The 21,922-nt window shown below is 40.9% G+C and overlaps 1 protein-coding gene across 2 annotated transcripts in view; it reads left to right on the top strand.

Moving 5' to 3' along the window:
• LOC144509879 (voltage-gated potassium channel subunit beta-2-like) overlaps positions 1–21,922 on the top strand; it is a 129,697-nt gene that overhangs the window by 34,848 nt on the left and 72,927 nt on the right. For both annotated transcript variants that reach the window (XM_078238813.1, XM_078238814.1), the window contains exons 2-3: positions 19,320–19,363; positions 20,038–20,075. In XM_078238813.1, coding sequence (XP_078094939.1) covers positions 19,320–19,363; positions 20,038–20,075 — 82 coding nt within the window. The remainder of the gene's footprint in view (positions 1–19,319; positions 19,364–20,037; positions 20,076–21,922) is intronic.

Raw genomic sequence — 21,922 nt, 5'->3', positions numbered from 1 at the left:
AAAGTACCCAGGGATGAAATATAGGTATGGAAAAAAAAACTTCACTACACTGCATAGTGTGGGGAACTGGGGTGCTGCATAGTTCTACCCCACAGTAAATTCAACTTAAATGTGTAGTTTTCAGAATTGTACCTTTTTCGGCAAATAACTTTTGCAAAATACTGCTTTCTGTGCATATTGTGGTTAGTAAATTATTTTTTAAAAGTTTATAATTCCCAGTTTTAAGTAAACTTATTTTTATGCCTAGTCTAGATAATCAATAACCCAAGGTGTTGGTAATAGAAACTAGGAAGGGGAGAGAAGCATCTTTTTAAAATTGTGCATAACATACGTTTCTGGTAATGTAGCAATATTAGTTTATAATATAAGTGCTCAGAATTTACCTTCAGTCAAATATATAACCTTGATTGTTTACAGCTTAGTTCTGAGTTCTGTGCGAGTGAAGTGGGGGGAAGAAGGTGAATGCTTTAATTGTCCTGCGAAATACAAGAAGCAATTTTAACCCCCAAATCGGGTAGATTTGGATACGGTGAGATGTTAACTTAAAAGTTTCAAATCCCATCTTAGTTTTAAAGGGGGTGAGCAACCAATTGCTCTCAGAAGATGGGTCTGCCATTGAAATCTTTTGGAGGGGCTGCACACCTCCCTTTTGACAAGGTCATTTTTAAATTTATTGCTGTCAGCCAGGTTTCCTGAGCCTTTGGAAATCCATCTGCTGGAAGGAGACCAGAAAAGCTGGAGTCACAGCTCAGGTGCCTTTACAGCTTTGCTATGGGCTAGGAGGAGCATGCGTATTTTCTCCAAGAATAACAGGTTACCCTGTTAAATTGCCCAATTCACTGATCCTTTGATTACCATCCTCCCATCAACCTAACTTCCTTGCCTCTGTTGAACCCCACAAACCACCATTAAACTTACCTACTTCTCAGCTGTTTCCTGTTGCGGAGCCTTCCTTTCCTGACAAGGCAGCTGAGCCTGTCAATCAGGGTGGCTTTGGAATTCTAGGAAGAACAAATCACAAGCAAGAACTCCTCACTTAAACTCTACAGGAGGATGTGACCCACAATTCCCCCACTCCCAGTCCAGAACTGCATCCTGGTAAGTATAGGAGCCTTTGAAACTCAAAACTATATAAGACATTAAATTTTTCCTTCAATTTTATTTTTCCATTCAGAATCACTACATAGAACATAGAAGATATATGACAGCTCATTATCACCTTCTTGAGGGTAGTTAGGGAGGCAATGCTCGCATCCTGTGAATTAAATTAGAACAAGGGAACTCAGACTCTAACTTGTAAGAAGTAACTTTAAAACTGATGTAAGGAAATGCAATAAACTGCCAGCTATAGAGGTAAAATTTTGAATCATTTAAGGACACGTTGACTATTGCAATGGTGGAAAATCAGGATTATTCCAAGTGCACAAACTGAGATAGGTCAAGTGGTGCTCATCATCCTTAATTATCATTTGAATCAGTCCTTTTCTATTAAAAGCATCAACACTCTATAATCTTTCACAGTTGCTCAACTTTGACTGTTCCCTTTTGATTAACATAGCCACGTTTGCTTGCCAAAACACTATTTATTCTTGTATGGTTAGTGTGTAGATTTTATATATTTGCAGAGATTTATGTGATTCTGCTGTGAAATATAGAACATTTTAACAAATGTAGCTGTAGGAACAAAATTGTGCAAGTATTTCCAATGGCGTGGTATGCTAAGATATTGCCTAATGCAGTATTCATACAGAATACCTAGAAGATCCCTTAGAAAGTTCTGAAATACATGTTGAATTGACTGTTCACACTTTGGCCGATATGCTTGTGAAGAAAGATTTCCTAACCAGGGCCCAATGAGGGAATTACAATTGGCTTGAATATCCCTCAGCAAAGGAGGAAAGAAACTGCCAGAATTCTTGCTCCTGAACAGTATCAGTGGAGAAATAATCTGGTCATCAAAGTCTCAGCTGTAGTACAAAACATGACCGTTTTGGTGAGATAATGGAGGGCAACTGACATTTATAGAACTTAATTGCACCAGAGGCAAAAGGAGAAAAAATTGGGATAGAAAAGAAAGAAACCAGTGTACTATTAAATCACTAAGAAAGGTGTCTAACACCAGAGAGCAAACTGCATGTTTTTTAGCTGCAAGAATTGTCTGCTTGTATTAATGTAACTCTGAGCCATCATAAAGCAGTTGTTCCAGTTAAAACAAAATTCTGAACAAGTGGTTTCAGTGAGAAAACCATGGTTCAAATTATTTCCAAGCTACAACGTTTGGATTATTTTTGAATGCTGTAGTGTAGAGGTAGGCTATAGTGTTTAGTTTCTTTCATTCTGTTCTTCAATGATTACTAGCCAACCATCAAATATCTACACTATTGAAATAATACCGTGTCCTGCAGTATTTACAGTAGATAAGGTCAATTATATTACACTTTTCTGTTCACATAGTTCAAAGAATTTGAGCATGAATATTATCACATGCTATTGTCCTGTGGAATATAACCAGTGAGCTTCAAATTTGAATGGAAAAGTGAACTAAAATATTATTGGTAAAATATAGAAACCTACAGGGGGTGACCTTAGCGTTGCGCCCCACCGGCAAGATTCGCACAGGTTCACGCCCGACTTCTTGCCTTGCGCAATCTTACTGGTGCGATCAGCCTCGCATCCATTTCCAGCGCGAGGCTGAATAGCAGATTTAAATTTATTATAATCTGAATTTAAATTGATTTAATGAGCCTGGGACTTTATTGTCCGGGCTCACTCGCCTCTGTGGCCTCACCAGAAGAGGTTCTCTCTGATGAGAATCGCAGCTTATCCCCAGCAACGGGGACCAGACGTGATGGTCTCACCGGTAGAACCAGAGGCTAATTAGGCCCCTCGGTGAGAGGGGGCAAATGTGGGGGGGGAGGATTGTCCCTTGGGCAATGCTAGCCTAGCATCCTGGGCCGTGCCAAGGGGATATGGCCAGAAGGGGCAGGGCCTACTGGGAGGGGTTGGGGGGGCGAGATCGGGGGCAGCCGTTTAATGGTGGGTGAAGAGAGGCCCGCTGTGCACTCTGCATTGGGATCGGTATGGGGAGGGTGGAGGGGACCCACTGCCACACTGCACTAGGGATTTGTGGGGGAAGTGAGGGCTGTCCATGGAGCGGGGGGGATTGGGTCATGGGGTCCATCGAATGGGCGGTTGGCGGGGTGGGGTGGGGTGGGCATCGTGGTAGGCCACGGGCCCCCGTAGTAGCCAGGGGGCTACTGTTTATGAGGCTGGCTGAGTGGCAGGCCTTTGCTGCTAGAGTCCAGCACATGCGCAATGGCGCCCTCTGCTGCTCTTAGCCAGCATTCCGGTGACTTAAGCTCTGCCCCCTCTCCACCAACAGGAACAGTTTCTGCTGGGTTTTTTCACTCTAAGTCGATAAGATAGCAGATTTGAACTGGCCCAAAAAACGGATCTGAAACTCTCCCTTTCTCACACCCGTCCTGGACTTGGAATTTTTTGGTAAAGATCGCCCCCATAATCTCTATAACAACCTTACATTTGGAGATCTGTGATTTATGTTACTAAAAAGAAAACAATCCATCTGTGCGCTTACGCTTTTTGTCAGCAACCTAACTGCAACTTTGCAACTTCCAGGGAATCACTTCAGGCTCTTTGATTTGCTGAGTGTTCACTTAAAAGGTATAATCATAGCATCCCTACAATGCAGAAAAAGGCCATTCGGCCCATCAAGTCTGCACTGACAACAATCCCACCCACTGCCCTATCTCTGTAACCCTACATATTTAACCAGCTAATCCCTCTAACCTGTGCATCCAGGACACGAAGGGGTAATTTAGCATGGCCAATGCACCAAACCTGCACATCTTTGGACTGTGGGAGGAAACCTACGCAGACACTGGGAGAACGTGCAAACTCCACACAGACAGTGACCCAAGGTTGGTGGTGTTGTGGATAGTGTAGAGGGATGTCAACAGTTGCAACGAGATATAGATAAGATGCAAGACTGGGCAGAGAAGTGGCAGATGGATTTCAACCCAGATAAGTGTGTGGTGGTTCATTTTGGCAGGTCGAATAGGATGAAAGAATATAATATTAAGGGTAAGACGCTTGGCAGTGTGGAAGATCAGAAGGATCTTGGGGTCCGGGTTCATAGGACACTCAAAGCAGCGTCGCAAGTAGAGGCTGTAATTAAGAGGGCGCATGGAATACTGGCCTTCATCAATAGCGGAATTGAGTTTAGAAATCGGGAGATAATGCTGCAGCTGTATAGGACCCTGGTCAGACCCCACCTGGAGTACTGTGCCCAGTTCCGGTCGCCTCATTACAGAAAGGATGTGGAAGCCATAGAAAGGGTGCAGAGGAGATTGTCAAGGATGTTGCCTGGATTAGGTGGCATGCCTTATGAGGATAGGTTGAGAGAGCTAGGTCTTTTCTCCTTGGAGAGGCGAAGGATGAGAGGTGACCTGATAGAGGTGTATAAGATGTTGAGAGGTATTGATGGAGTGGATTCTCAGAGGCTTTTACCCAGGGCTGGAATGGTTGCCACAAGAGGTCACAGGTTTAGGGTGCTGGGGAGTAGGTACAGAGGAGATGTTAGGGGTAAGTTTTTCACTCAGAGGGTGGTGGGTATGTGGAATCGGCTGCCAGTAGTGGTGGTGGAGGTGGATTCAATAGGGTCTTTTAAGAGACTTTTGGATAAGTTCATGGAAGTTAATAAGATAGAGGGTTATAGGTAAGCCTAGTAGGTAGGGACATGTTCGGCGCAACTTGTGGGCCGAAGGGCCTGTTTGTGCTGTAGCTTTTCTATGTTCTAAGCCGGGAGCCAAACCCAGATCTTTGGAGCTATGAGGCAGCAGTGCTAACCACTGTGCCACCGTAGTCATAAGCTAACCCTCTCAACTCTGGAACCAACCTAGTGAATCTCCTCTGCACCCCCTCCAGTGCCAGTATATATTTTTTCAAGTAAGGAGACCAAAACTGTGCACTGTATTCCAGGTATGGCCTCACCAGCACCTTTATACAGCTGCAACATAACCTCCATGTTTTTAAACCCCATCTCTCTAGCAATGAAGGACAAAATACCATTTGCCTTCTTAATTACCTGCTGCCCCTGCAAACCAACTTTTTGCGATTCATGCACAAGGACACCCAGGTTCCTCTGCACAGCAGCATGCTGCAATTTTTTACCATTTAAATAATCGTCCATTTTGCTGTTATTCTTACCAAAATGGATGGCCTCGCATTTACCAACATTGTACTCCATCTGCCAAACCCTTGTCCACATGCTTAAACTATCTATATCCCTCTGCAGATTTTGTGTCCTCTGTGCACACTTTGCTCTACCACTCATCTTAGTGTCATCTGCGAACTTTGACACACTACACTTGGTCCCCAACTCCAAATCATCTATATAAATTCTGAACAGTTGTGGTCCCAACACTGATCCCTGAGGCATACCATTCATTAGTCACTGATCACCAACCAGAAAGACACCCATTTATCCCCACTCTTTTGCTTTCTGTTAATTAACCAATCCTCTATCCATGCTAATACATTACCCGTAACACCGTGCACCTTTATCTTATGCAGCAGCCTTTTGTGCGGCCCCTTGTCGAATGCCTACTGGAAATCCAGATGCACCACATCCACCTGTTCCCCGTTGTCCATTGTGCTCATAATGTCCTCAAAGAAGTCCAGTAAATTAGTTAAGCATGACCTGCCTTTCATGAACCCATACTGTGTCTGCCCAATGGGACAATTTATATCCAGATGGCTTGTTATTTCTTCCTTGATAGATTTAAGCATTTTCCCCACTACAAAAGTTATGCTAACCACCCTATAGTTACCCACCTTTTGTCTACATCCTTTTTAAAACAGTGTCACATTTGCTGTTTTCCAATCTGCCGAAACTACCCCAGAGTCCAGCGAATTTTGGTAAATTACCACGAGCACATTTGCTATTTCCCCCGCCGTCTCTTTTAATACCCTGGGATGCATTCCATCAGGGCCAGGAGACGTGTCTACCTTTAGCCCCATTAGCCTGCCCAACACTATCTCTTTAGTAATCATTTCTAGGTCCTCACCTGCCACAGCCTCCTTGTCATCAATTTTTGGCATGTTATTTATGTCTTCCACTGTGAAGACTGACATTCAATGCCTCAGCCATTTCCTCATTTCCCATTATTAAATCCCCCTTCTCATCCTCCAAAAGAACCAATATTTACCGTAGCAACTCTTTTTAGTTTTTTACATTTGTAGAAACTTTTGCTATCTGTTTTTATATTCTGAGTTAGTTTACTCTCAATCTATTTTACTTTTCTTTATAGCTTTTTTTCATGGCTTTCTGTTGACCTTTAAAGATTTCCCAATCCTCTAGTTTGTATGCATTTTCTTTCAATTTGATAGCCTCCTTTATTTCCTTAACCATGGCTAATTATCCCTTTTCCTGCATTCCTTCCTTTTCATTGGTATATACTTTTGCTGAGCACTGTGAACGTCCTCCACTGTTCCTCAATTGTCCCACCATAAAGTCTTTGCTCCCAATCTACCTTAGACAACTCCTCTCTCATCCCATTGTAGTCTCCTTTGTTTATGCACAAGTCACTGGTATAGGACTGTCTGGTATTGGATTTTACCTTCTCACCCTCCATCTCTATTTTAAATTCAACCATACTGTGATCGCTCCTTCTGGGAGGATCCGTAACTGTGAGATCATTAATTATTCCTTTCTCGTTACACAGGGCCAGATCTAAGATAGCTTGCTCCCTCGTAGGTTCCATTACATCCTGTTCAAGGAAACTATCGTGGATACATTCTATGAACTCCTACTCAAGGCTGCCTTGGGTACCTGGTTTGACCAATTGAAATGTAGATTAAAATCGCCCATGATAATTACTGTACCAGTTTTACGTGCATCAGTGTTTTTGTTTATTGCTTGCCCCACCATGAAGTTATTTGGTAACCTTGACTTTTTCTCACTATTTCTAATTTCCACCCAAATGGATTCAACCTTTTTATCCATAGAACCTATATCATCTCTCACTACCACCCTGATGTCATCCTTAAATATCAGAGCTACACCACCTCCCTTACTTTCCTGTCTGTCCTTCCAAATACTTTGATACCCCTGGATATTTAACTCCCAGTCATGACCACCCTGCAACCATGTCTCTGTAATGGCGACTAAATCATACTCATTCACAATGATTTGTGCCGCCAGCTCATTTATCTCATTTTGAATGCTACGAGCATTTAGGTAAAGTTATGCTTGTTTTTATACCTTTTTGAATCCTAAAACCTCCATTAATAACATCTGAGTTTTCCTTCCTTTTTAACTTTATTCATAATTTTCCATATAGTTGAAACCTCGTCCCCACATGCTAACCTGCTTTGCTTCCCATTGTCCATTATACTTCCTGTAGTTTTACCCTTCCCTTCTCTCTTCACCTCACTCACCTCACTCTCTCTGTCACACACTCCTTGTGACCACCCCCCCCCCAATTTATCCTTTCCAATAGAACACTGGTCCCAGATCGGTTCAGATGAAGACTGTCCCAATGGTACAGATCCCTCTTGTTCCAATACTGATGCCAATGGCCCATGAAACGGAACCCCTCTTTCCCACACCACTCTTTAGCCATGTGTTTACTTCCCTAATTTTCTCATCCCTATGCCAATTTGCACGTGACTCATGTAGTAATCCAGAGATTATAATCCTTGAGGACCCATTCTTTAATTTAGTTCCTAGTGCCTGATAATCCCCAAACAGGTCCTCTTTCCTAGTCGTGCCTATGTTGTTTGTCCAAACGTGGACCGCAACAACTGAACCCTCCCACTCCAATATCCTTTCACCCTGGCACCGGGCAGGCAACATACCATGTAGGACTCTCGATCCTGCTGTCAGTCCCTCTAATTATGGAATCCCTTACAACTACCACTTGTCTTTTTGCTCCCCCCTCTTGAATGGCCTCCTGTACCACAGTGCAGTGGTTGGCAAGCTCCCTCTATCTGTCTCACTTGCAGTGTCTGTAGCTCAGACTCCAGCTCATCAATTCTAAGTTCTTCAAGCAACCAACACTTGCTGCAGATGTGGTCACTGCAGCTTGCAATGGGATCTGTCTGCTCCCACATCATACAGCAATAGCACATCACCTGCCCAGCCATCTCTACTTAATTAAATTATTAGTTTTGCCGTGTTTTTTTGAATTTAACACAGATTTCCTACCAGCCAATCAGGTCGCAGCTTTCCTGTGTTCCCTATGTATTGTACATGCAGCTATACTAAATAAGCTTTACTGAGTCAGTTAGCTTGATGATTACCCCAATGTCAGTGACTGGCAGTGGTAGTAGTGTGACCGTGTACTCATGTGTTCATCACTTCAAAGGTGTCACCAGGCTTGTAACTGTTATCCTACTTGGAACATAATATTCTGCAGATCCTTTGCTTCCTACTTTGTGCAGGGATTGTATTGATTTGCTGATCGGTATTATTAGGCCAGGAATGGGGACATGATTTCAGAGAATTTCTTCTCATTCTGCTGCAGGATTTTGTTCAATCAGATTATTTTACATAATGTCTCAGTCCACCCTGACTGAGTGCATTAGTGATATCTCAAAGGAATCTGCTGATGAGCTGTAGTTAGAAGAATGCCCATGAATATGCCCATGTCCATGGATGTCACAGCTACTATATAAGGAAGTCTTTGGGACGCTACTGTGGGTTTTTAGAAGGAGTTTTCTTCTGTTTGCAGGGACAAGGTTAGCTTGCAGTTAGCAGTGATTGAAAAATGCAGAATGGAATCTGTATCCCTGTCCTCAACAACCAACACAGCTTGATCCACACATTTTAGCATTTCAAAATCTTGGAAGACACGGAGACCAGGAAAATGGCAGGGTGCTGCAAAGGGCAGTCCTGCTGCTTGGGAAGTTTCCCAGCAACAACATTGAGTATGAAGTAGCTGCCCACAGATCAGAGGCGTTTGAGGATGTTATTGTACATAAAGTTTAACTCAAAAATAAATTTTCATTTTACTACTGTATGGCAGATACACTGGATGTAAGGCACAACCAGTGCTTCTGGCATTTTCCAATGTGTAACATACTTTGGCATTACAGGATTTTTTTTCCCCTCTGATGGTTTAAGTATATATTAGGAGTTGAGTAGTAAAGTCGGAGCTTGGGACTTATTTTAAGGAGTATACTGTTTATATTAATCATTCAATGCAGAGGTCAACAGAAATACAAGAACATTAGCAGATTTTCCATGGTGTTGCTTTCAGTTAATTGAATGTGTTGTTTTATAAGGACAGAAGTTTTGTACCTTTTAATGCTGTGTATTCTGTGAATGTGTATCATATACTTTAATGGAAAAAATTCAAATTGTTTTGTGTAACATAAGCTTAGATCATAATTGTTGTTGTTTGCCAAGGAAACTTGGTGAATTGTAAAGTTCTCAACAGTTTCAATCCCAGGTTAGAAGCACCCACCATTAAGTAATTGACTTTTATTCAAGGTTGTTTTCCAATGTTTGTAAAGAGTGATGTTTGCACTGCCTGATATACTATTATATTCAGTATCATTTTAAAAACTTGCTTCTGCACATCTTTCCTATCAACTTTTTCTGTTATTAATTCCTATGATTGAATTTATATTGAAAGCTACCTATGTTACTTTGGCAGGCATATATTTACACCATCCTAGAAGTTACAGGTAAAAAGGTAAAGTCACCATAGTCCCAGTTGACCATAGGCTGCTCTTCTTTTTGAGGGAGATTGCTGACTGGTGGTGATTTAACCTGGTGGTCACCACACCTCAGGCAAGGGGCAAGGTTGAGAAGTCGGGACCTTCATGAATAACCTCAGCTGGTACAGGAATCGAGCTCGCGCTGTTGGCGTCGCTCAGCATCACTAACCTGCTGTCAGCCAGCTAAGGTAAAGTGACCCCACTATCGACATCCTGGGGCATTACCATTGACCAGAAACTGAATTCGACCAGCCGTATAAATAGTGTGGCTACAAGAGCAGGTCAAAGGCTGGGAACCCTACAGCCAGTTACTCAAATGCTGACTGCCTAAAATCTGTCCACCGTCTACAAGGTACAAATCAGAAGTGTAATGGAATAACTCCTCTTGCCTGGATGAGTGCAGCTCCAACAACACCAAAGAAGCTCAACACAATCCAGGACAAAACAACCCATGTGTTTGGTACCCCTACTACAATCATTCAATCCCTCCACCACTGACAAAACATTGGCAGCAGTGTGTACCATCTACAAAATGCAAGGCTCCTTAGGTAGCACCTTCCAAACCCACGACCACCATGATCAGAAGGACAAGTGCAGCAGATAGCTGGGAACACCACTGGAGGTTCCCCTCCAAGTCACTCGCCATCCTGATTTGCAAATATATCACTGTCCCTTCACTGTCATTGGGTCAAAATCCTAAACATGAATTAACATGCAAATTGCAGTCAATTATAAACCGTAAAACAGACATTAAATGACCGATGCCACTAAGACAGGTCTCATGAATTGACTCAACAGTCTACTCAGCATTTAGATTGTCAAAATCAGTCACAAAGTCCTTCAAAGGTCTGAAGAATTTCAGCTTCTCCTCTAGAATGTAGCCTGATTCCCAGGCAGCAACAATTCACAACAAACTCGAGTTTCATGGGTATGATCTCCACCAGAAATGGCACACGTCTGCAAAAGGTAGCATGCTGAATAGGTCTTTTTTAAAGAAAGACTAATTATATTCCTCCCTTTTACTTCTAATGACATGATTCCATGCACCTCGATCAGAATCCATATTGGATCCAAACAGCCATTCTTCCTCTAGATCCTTAGACATGAGTGATTCCTGGAAGGTTTTGCTACAACAGAAGCATCACAACTGAGCACAATCCTGTCCTGGTCCACTATCCATACATGCTCAATTTGCAGAAAGGATTAATGGAATGTGACCTAAAACAAAAAGTTTTTCCCTCCACCAAGAGGTCAGTTATAGCAAAAGATCCTTGTTTAATTTCTCACCTGCAAAACCACCTGAACTCAGTCTGGATGGTTTAGATCAATGTTGTCCTCGAGCAACAGAAACAGCTGCAGCAAGTATGTATTTTGTTGTTCTCCAATTCTGGATCTAGCCTCTCTTCTTCAGCATGCTGGTACTGCACCACTGCACTCATCAACTTCCACTGAGCTCTGATAGCTTTGTCTCCTTTTTATATTGTTTCAACCAGAAGTTTTGGTTTTCAGTCTCTGTTTCAGTTTTAATTTCCTTAGCAACTGGGAGAGTCAGTTTTCTTTCTCCATTTCCCCTTAAACCCATTGCCCCTTTCACCCATTTTAATTAGGCTTTTTCTCCAGAATATACAAGCTTTGTCCACCGATTCCATCACAGAGTCCATGTCCGAAATAACTGTGTTGACTGTTGGACCACAGATGCTGACTAACCTTTTGTATGTCCAGCCGCTTCTGACTTTATATAATACTGTAATAGAGTCACTTTTTTCTGTATATCGTAAAGAAGGTAGCATGCTCTGTTAGGACAGTTTAAAAAGTGAGAAATTAAACAAGGATCTTTTGCTATAACTGACCTCTTGGTGGAGGGAAAAACTTTTGTTTTAGGTCACATTCCATTAATCCTTTCTGCAAATTGAGCATGTGTGGATAGTGGACCAGGACAGGATTGTGCTCAGTTGTGATGCTTCTGTTGTAGCAAAACCTTCCAGGAATCACTCATGTCTAAGGATCTAGAGGAAGAATGGCTGTTTGGATCCAATATGGATTCTGATCGAGGTGCATGGAATCATGTCATTAGAAGTAAAAGGGAGGAATATAATTAGTCTTTCTTTAAAAAAGACCTATTCAGTATATATTTAATATTGTAACCAACCATATTAATAAATCTAAAATTGTAAATGTCATTTTGCACCATCTGTCCAAGTACATCATGTCATTCTATTCATTGGGTTAATCTACCATCTTGGAGCTAACGCCAGCTATCTATATAGCAACTGGTCATACTAGTGTTGCGTGCAATTCTCCACATATTTTAGTGCACCTACTGGAATTTGCTATCTGTAAATTTTAAGTTCTATTTGTTGCATTACACAAAAATCATATTCCCAGTTGATCCTAGGGTAAATAAAGTTTTTAAAGTTTCATCTTATTAGTGTCTTGCACTTACACTGCAATGAAGTTACTGTGAAAATCCCCTAGTCGCCACACTCTGGCGCCTGTTCAGGTACACTGAGGGAGAATTTAGCATGGCCAATGTACCTAACCAGCTTGTCTTTCGGACTTTGGGAGGAAACTGGAGCACCTGGAGGAAACCCGCGCAGACACTGGGAGAACGTGCAGACTCCACGCAGTGACCGAAGCCGGGTTTCGAACCTGGGTCCCTGGTGCTGTGGGACAGCAGTGCTAACCACCATGCCACCCTGTTAAACGAAAAGACACCTCTGTCTTGTGATGTTTAGTAATACAGTAAATAGTATGTGGCAACCTTATAATCAGCATGAAGAAGATTGAAGTAATGTACCAGCCTGCAGACAAACCCCATCTTGAGTCCATGTTTCAGTTCATGACCAGAAACTATCAGCAGTGGATAAGTTAATTTATCTCGGCACACTTTCTTCAGCTGTCTATATTGATGACAAGACACATACAGGAATTCTGGCATACTTCAAACATCAGTCTGGAATGAAAAGGCGTAAGTCTACGTACCAAGTTGAAAGTCTTTAGAACAATAGTCTAGCCCTTTCTACCCTATGCATGTGAGACTTGGACTGTCTGCCTGCACCATGCCAAAAAGTTCAACCACTTCCATTTGAGCAGTCTTCTTCCAAAGTTCAGTGGGCAGGACACATATCAGACACTGATGTGCTTGTTCAAGCTAGCATGCCAATCATCCACGCCATAATGAGGCAGTCACAATTGAGGTTTCTGGATGTGCCTGCATGCTTGACACACGCATACCAAAGCAAATCTTCTGTGGAGAACCAAATCTGGAGCTTGCTGTCATGGTTGAGGGAAGAGTTACAAGGACACTGAAGGATTAAATTATGTGTTTTGATATTGGCCTCAAGTCCTGGGAGAAGCTTGCCCAGGATCACTGCACTTGGCGAAGCCAAATAAAAAAAAAGTGTGGCTCCCTTAGAAAGCAAGAGCACGTCAGGAGCAGATAGAAAATCCAAAGAGAGGAAATTCCAAGTCAGCAACTTGTCCAAAACTCAATTGTCTGCGGTATCCTCTTCTATTTGTAGCAGAACCTTCTGGGCATAGATCAGTCTCAGCAATCACCTACGTGCTCACCAGAACCCTACCAAACCAGATGATGAGCATGGTCATCTTCGCCTTGAAGGGTGAACAAGAACAACAAAATGTTATTCTATTACTTGCATTGTGCATGTTACAGAATATTGTGATAAAGCATACCATATTCGAGTAACTTATGTGAAAATTTTCTATCTTGTTATTTCCCTTTTCTTGTGGTGATCCTGAGTCAGTAACTGCATATTACCATTTTGCCAACGAATGGAAACAACACTTTATGCCCTTTCAAAATGTTTCAGAATTTTGTAAACTTTCATTAAATTCTCTCCTTGCATTCTTTGTCCCACTGAAATACCCCCAATAATTTCAGCCTTTCTTCTCAACTATAACCATTTGCTTCTGATCACTATTGGGAATCTTCACCATGCCTTCTCCATGACTCTAATATTCCCACTAAAAGTTAGTTTGTCAAAACATTGCATGCCATATCCTTTGTTATGTGTAGCATTCCATGTGTAAAACCCAGAATCCACCTTCCTTTTTTTAGGGCTTTCTCCAGCTGCGTTCTCCAATGTTAAAGATCTGTGCCTGCATCTTTAGATTTACCTGTTCCTTCACTCCGTTAGGAACCATGATGTATAGATAATTGTATTTTCTATAAAACAAAAGAGGTGGGGGTTTTTGATCCAGGATTATATTATACTGTAAATAAGTGTTGATGTTGAAGTTGTGATTACAAGACCAGCGGACAACATTTGGCAAGTAGAGAGTAGAATCAGTTAATGATTGCTTATTTCACAGTGGACAATATAAAACATATTCCATTGCCCATAAATTCCATCAAAAGGTAGCTGGATGAATATCTTAAAATTGGGATTGGAAATCTAACGAGGTACAAGGGATAGTCAAATAGTCAAAAGCTACATGGATTGTCTCTGGATCCTTGGCTACAACATCACAGTAATATCATCTGTGGAGAACGCAGCAGCTTGCCAGGATTGACGAATGCTGATTGGGACGTTGGAAGGATCTTGAGCAGAGTTTCCTCTGGTAACTTCCCCTACTGCTACTTTCCTCCCTCAGTAGATTGAATGGGTTAGGCTTTTCTTTTTCATTGCACCAACTTTATGCTGCAGCACATAAATGATCAGACAATAATTATGTCAATGTGCTTTTCTACAGCTAGGTCCCAAACTCAGTATTACAATGTGGTTCTGATTGTAACTTAGCAATTGAGCTGTTTAAGATGAATAGCTTTTCTCTAAAAAGTAACATACAAAGTAATTTATTAAAAACATGGGAGGAGTTCATAATATCACAGTATAATTTATAGGCTTAGATTTCATTGAACAAATTTGGCAGAAATTATGTCAATTCTAAGTGAAGTTAGTCAGAATTGGTATGTTGTTCCGGAGACTACTTCTGAAGCATTGCTATAATTAGCATTGAATGGCAGATTTCTCAGCAGCCGGGTCCCCTGCATCCACATTATCCTTGGCAGGAAGAGAAGCAGGTTTTATTCCTTGAGCAGCTCCATGGATACTATTATTCCTGTCTTTGTTTTATGTTTCATCAGGGACACTTGAATTATGTGGGTAGGCATCACCTCATCATCTTCTCCCCTCCCCCAGCCACCTTGATTACAACTGCTCCATTCCTCTCCCTTAAGCTCCTCCAATGTGGGATCCTTGCTTGTAAACACCAATCAGGGCTGACATCTTTGTTGTCTGAGAGTTTAATGAATTCATGTGTGTGGTGGCTGCTTCATGTAGTAACATAAGGGGTAAAGAATGAGCCATTGACTAATTTTGAAAAAGTGGCTCTGAAGAAGTGTCGAAGATGGACTCGAAACGTTAACTCTGTTTCTCATAGAAATCATAGAAACCTTACAGTACAGAAAGAGGCCATTCGGCCCATCGAGTCTGCACCGACCACAATCCCACCCAGGCCCTACCCCCATATCCCTACATATTTTACCCACTAATCCCTCTAACCTACACATCTCAGAACACTAAGGGGCAATTTAAGCATGGCCAATCAACCTAACCCGCACATTTTTGGAATGTGGGAGGAAACCAGAGCACCCGGAGGAAACCCACGCAGACACGAGGAGAATGTGCAAACTCCACACAGACAGTGACCTAAGCCGGGAATCGAACCCAGGTCCCTGGAGCTGTGAAGCAGCAGTGCTAACCACTGTACTACTGTGCCGCCCATATTTCTCTTTCCACAGATGCTGCCAGATCTACTAGGTTTTCCCAACATTTTTTGTTTTTGTATCATTGACCAACCAATTTAACACATTCCTTAGCAGCCAATTTATCCCAACATGAGAAGTTAAAATAGATATAAGCACCCTCTTGCTGAACAAAACTGAAGTTGTGAATAGGTTCTTAGTGTCATGTTTCAAACATAAAAGAACAAAATTCTGAGAATTCTCTGAAATTTGATTTGATCAATTTCACAGGATTTTTTAATGACCCTATGATGATATAAGTTACTGCAATGCTGGTTTGGTATTCAAGTACAGCCTCGTTGTCACTTTCAAACTTGGTTGTATAAATCAGATTTACCGAGATCACTGAACATTCTCGAATCACATTATACTGATCGGACTCTGCAGAAAGCTTAATGAGAGCAAAGGTCAGCATTTTTTGGATTAGCTTTGCATCTTGAATATTAGTGTTTCTGGTTGTTTATTTGAAACCTTTGGTCTCCCGCAATTCCAAGTGAAGGATATGTCCTTTTATTTATTCAGATTTGTTTGTCTGTATCAGTTTTGCTCTGTTTTATATTGATTTGAGCTCTGTCAGGGTTAGTTCTGGTAATGTTGCTTCTGTATTCAGTGTAAATTATATTGGGAATCTAGCACATACATAATCTTGGTTTGTATATGTAGTGCACTAAAAGTGTAAGCATTGTGTTACATAACATGATACTACATTTCCATTAAATTACACAATATTTTGTGACCTCAAACATGGAAACCTATCATAGTGAAAGTTGACTTTTCAATTATCAATTTATTGCTTGTCTTAGTGTGATGCCATGGTTAATTGCTGTTGAAACACTGAATTCAAGAATTTTTAGAAATAGGGAAAGAGTGGTCAATTAAATCTAAAATATCTGACTTTTTCAGGATGTCAGCTTCATTTACCCATATTCTCAATATATCCCTCAAATCTTTCTCTAGAAATTCACTTCGCGCTGGAACCAATTAATTTTCTTCCTTCAATAATCTCTGTCAACTTTTCCAAAATTCCAAAGTACAGTCATTATTCACTGTCAACAAGTCACAACAACTTGCTTAACATACTGCTTTTTAATGTCCTAAGGTAGTTCACAGGAGTATTGTCAAACAAAATTTGACAGAGCCAGATGAGGAGATACTAATATGGATTGATGAACGCTTGTACAAAGAGGTGGGTTTTGAGGAGCGTCATAAAGAAGGAAAAGGTGGAAGGGAAGTGGAGAAATTTGGGGAAGGAATTCCAGAGCTTAGGGGCTAGATAGCTGAAAGCATGGCTACTGGTGATGGAGCAATGAAAATTGGAGATGTTCAAGAGGACAAAATTCTCAAACTTTTTTGGTTGAAGAACCCTTTTTCAAATGGGTTAGTAATCACTGATCCTGCTATCTAAATTCTATTACTATAGAGTACTCATATTGAAGTAAGGTAAAGCATGTTTTAATAATGCTTTTTTAAAAATTACTTTTTATTTACAGGTATCAGTAAGATATATACTTGCTTCTCATTGGAGAGTGTCCTTAGTGTAATTTTTATCAATAATCCTCAAATCATCTCCACTTTCAAATTGGGCTTGTACTATTATTATTCATGAAGCTACTGAGTAGTGCGAGTACTTCCTGGGAAGGCTAAGTTCTCTTTACAGGTGACAGCAACAGCTGACTTTATTTCACACTAAAGTACCCAGATGCAAGATTGCACTTTAAACTCTCAGCTGCAGTGTAACTCTAAGCTAGTCCAAAGACTCTGACCAACTTCTTTAGATGCTTTATATTTTCAAATCATATTTTACTGGCACAGCTGCTGTAGCCAAATCTTTTGTTTTTGTTTTCTCTTCTGCTGCTTATGTGAACAGGAATAGGCCTTGTAGGAAAAAACCTTCAAGATGTAAATCTGTATTTTTCATTGGTTTATTGTTAACAGCATGTTTGTGAGAGCTTGAAATATTTCTGTGCCGGTGCAGTCACTGTTGGAAGTGAAGATGAACTTGTGGGAGCAATGGTTTGCTCACGATTATAAGCAATAACCCATAGGCCTGTGAATGAGCTACCAGCAACTAATACAATATTCATCAATTGTCTCTAGTGTCACGGTATCCCTGAAAAGTCTCAACAGACTCCAGTTTGAAAATCGCTGAAATAGAAGAACACTAAAATCTCAAGCCTTTTGTAAGGCTGGTGGGAGGTTAAAGCTAGGGAGGGGAAAGGATTTGAAAAACAAGATTGTGAATTTTAAAATTGAAGTGTGGTCGAACCAGGAGTCAATTTAGGTTATCAAAGCATAGGAGTGGTGGTTGAACGGGAATTGGTGCAAGTTAGGATACAGGCAACAGAGTTTTCCATGCATTCTATTCCCTGTAGGGTAGAAGTGAAAGGCCGGCCAGGAAAGCATTGGAATAATGTAGTCCAGAGGTACCATACTGAATGTTTCAGCAGCCGATAAATTGAGATAGGTTGGAGTTAGGGAGTTATGGAGATAGTAGTCGGTGATTTTTGTGATGGGGTATAGATGTGTTTGGAGACTTGTCTCGGAGTCAAATATTGCAAACTGTCTGATTCAGCCCTGGGTAGTTAACAGGGAGATTAATTGAATTGATGGCTAGGGAACAGAGTTTGTGATGGTGACCGAGCACAATGGTTGTGAGGCTTCAGTCTTCACAATATTTAGCTACAGAGAATTTCTGTGCACCCAGTACTGGATGTCACACAAGTGGTGTGACAAATCAGACAGTGGAAGGGTTGAGAGAGGTGGTGGTGATGTAACAAAGCTGGATGAGTTATCATTTGACATTTAATAAGAGTACACCGTTTCTTTGTCCAAAGGTGGCTTGAACGCAAAGCTTCAAAATGATCACAAACAAAGCATCCTGTCCAACTCAACTCCCCAATTTCTCTTCCACCAATCACTGATACTGAGCTTACTACATAGTTCTCATAATATGTAAGAGCCTTTAAGGTCCCTCGAGATTTTCTTTTTTGCATTTCTGCCACCTTGCATTACAGAAAGGTTAAGATGGAATTAACCTTAATTGGAACAAAAACGTATTGAGCTCTGAAATAGGAACATGTGGAGAGGGATTTTACGGCATCGCTCGTCCCGAATCTGTAAAATCCCGCCTGAGGTCAACGGACCTTTCCATTGTCCGTCCCTCACCCGCTACGATTCCCATGGTGGCCATGAGCTCTGGTCTTATGCTAAATTGGTTGTTTTTATTTTCAATTTGCCAATATTTTTCACTGCAATGTTCAGTGTACAAAAAGGCCCTCGTAAAATTGGTTCTTTTTCTTATGTTGGTCTTGTATCAGAGAATCGGCCTCTGGCCGAAAAAATAGAATTGATTAAGTACTGAGTGTTCCTCTTAAAGATGTAAGGAGGCAATACTTAGTGAGGGATCAATGCTACTGTTTCAATTTCTTGGGTCTGAGGATAAATCAATAAGTCATAAAATTACAAAATCTTGAGTGAATTATATGGTGATCGCACCAGTGGAAATATAAAGGGTGCTTGCAGATTCGTTGTCATTTTTTAATGGTTTCTTTCAAAATTTTGAAGTGTAATGAAACATTGAAGTACTGAAAGTGGGACAAACAGGCACTATCCAAAAGCTAGTATTAATAGTGTCACTGAAGTCATCCTAAGATCAACTAACCATCTTAAGATGAAGGGAGCAACAACGTCTAACTTTGAAGGGAACAATTTGGATAAAAACTCCAGTGGTCCCTTTGGTGTTTTTGACAAAGTATTATCATTTTGAGTTAAATGTGTCTAATACCATTATCTCTCTATCTTCAAATAGAAACCTTGGAAAATCAGGACTGAGGGTGTCCTGCCTTGGCCTAGGTAAGCAAATGTTGTCATCCTCATGTACAAACTAATTACAATTTCATTGTTCACACATTTACATCTTGTAGTTGGTGATATTTTATTCTCAGAACCTCTGCGACATAAAAATACTAAGTTCATAAAGAATTGAAAAAAGATGCCATTTGTCTGTCCCATTGAACTGTCCCTTCACTGCCCCTCATGGTTATCTAAATTTGCTTATTGCTAATTTACCGTACACACACTCATCCTGTTTTTTGATGTTCTTTGAATTAACTATCTGAGTTTGCCTTATCTGGGACATTTAATATTTAATAAACTTTGATGGGTAGATTGGAGAATAGTAAATTGTGTTGTTTAATGGCTTTCCTTTCTGCAGAGCCCTTAAATTATTTAAAATTAGATTGCCGTTTTATTGATTTGGCTTGTGCCACAGACAGTGATAGAATGGCATATTTTTGTCAAAATGCTAAGTAAATAATATTACTCAGCTATCCAATGACCTTAAAATAATGGATGCTGAATATGAAAGACCTTTGCCTATAGATTTTGTTATAGACTGCTGAACCTGCAACTGAATTTCTCATTCACAACTGCAATGAATATTGTTTTTATGTTTTGTTTTAGCATTTGGGTTTCTTATCACTTCAAAACAGATAATAAAGCACTTTAATCTTTTATCTTTAAAACAGGAACATGGGTTACCTTCGGAGGTCAGATCACTGATGAGGTATGCCTCTTTCCTCTCTTTGAATGAGATTTTTATCACCATATGTTGTTGAACAGAGGACAGTGGATATCTTGGAGCAGTCATAAAATGGCTATAATCTCAACTGCTTCAGAAGATCTATATCAAGAGAGTAAAGTTTATGATTTGTAAATTACATTTACTAGTTTGTCTATTAAAAATGCTGATGTAGCTTGGCATTTGTGGAAGACATCAACTTGGTGTCACTGAGAATAACACCTTGAGATATCCATACCAGTGTACTAACTGAAATTGGCATTAACTCAGCAACTTTCCTCTGAGAAATCAAAAGGGCTTTTTGGGAAATCGAAGTACCCCTCCTCCCTATCCTTACCTGCAGCATTGGAGTGTGCTTCTGATGTTGTATTGCTGTAACCATTCCCTAATGCACTGAAAGGGAAGTTATCTTTTTATCATGCCTTTGTTGTTTCTGAACACACAAAAAATGTCAATTTTCAATCACTGTGCCAGACATTTGTGTAAGTAGTTTTGTGTACAAAATGTGAAAATGAATCTGTTGTTAAGTCGAAGGCGACTTGTGGCTTCAAGCAATAATTGATTTATTAACAATAATACATTTACAAGATAAGGGTCTAACAGAATGGCAATACATGTCAACTCTCCTCTCCTCTCCCTGGCTCCAACTAAGGTTCCTCCTCATCCCAGGATGCCCGCCCTTGCTCCGGATTGGCTCAGCTTCCCGTGTGGCCTCTCCATAGCATCCAGCCCGATCACGTGACCCTCAAAGGAGTGCCCCCTTTAAGGGGCCACATTAACACACACATTGAACGAATTTGATTCATTCAATTTATTTTGTTTCGCCTCATTCATCCATTTTATCATCCTTCTTTCTCACTTCCATTTTTTTCCACTTCTCCATTCCAGTTTTTCTTCTTGTCCCCTCCTCCCAATCCCCTCCCTTTTCAGGGCAACTGCCAGAATCCCCAGGCAGTCTCTTAACCATCTGTACTTCTGTTCTGCCATTCACCCATTCTGATCACTTAATGGACACTTTTAGCACCTTCTCAGCCTCTGTATCCTCATTTACATTCCCTTTGTCCCATTCCAGCCTCTTCTCCCCCTCACCCCCACCCCACCCCCAATACTGTAAATCTCTGCTGATTCTCTTTGCTCTTAGCTCTGACGAAGGGTCATCCAGACTCGAAACATTGGCTCTATTCTCTCCCCACAGATGTTGTCAGACCTGCTGAGATTTTCCAGTATTTTCTGTTTTTGTTTCAGATTCCTGCATCCATAGTATTTTGCTTTTAACCAACTATTTATCCATGTATTACCCCCTACACCATGAGCTTTTATTTTGTGTCGTAACCTTTGATGTGGCACCTTATCAAATGCCTTTAGGAAATCCAAGTCCCCTAAATCTACAGGTTCCCCTTGATTCACCTTGTAAGTTACTTCCTCGAAAAAATACTGATAAATTAGTTGAACTTGATTTCCCTTTAACTATACCATGTTGACTCTGCCTGGTCCCATTGTTTTTTTCTAAATACTCTCCTATACCTCCATAATAATGGAGTCTAACAATTTTACTATGTTAGGTTAACTGGCCTATTGTTTCCTGATTTTAATCTCCATCTTTTCTTGAATACAGGTGTTACATTTACCATTTTCCAATCCCCTGGGACTCTTCCAGAATCTAAGCAATTTAGTATGCTTATAACTAATGCCTTGACTATCTCTGTCGCCACTTCTTTTAAGACCGTAGGATGCAGGCCATCTGGTCCTGGGGACTTGCCAAACTTTAGGTTTAATAGTTTTCCCAGTAACTTTTCCCTGGTGATGGTAATTGTTTTAAATTCTTCTCTCTT

Source organism: Mustelus asterias, chromosome 22, assembly GCF_964213995.1.
Source record: "Mustelus asterias chromosome 22, sMusAst1.hap1.1, whole genome shotgun sequence".
NCBI classification, from domain to species: domain Eukaryota; kingdom Metazoa; phylum Chordata; class Chondrichthyes; order Carcharhiniformes; family Triakidae; genus Mustelus; species Mustelus asterias.
This window is presented reverse-complemented; position numbering and strand designations above follow the sequence as displayed.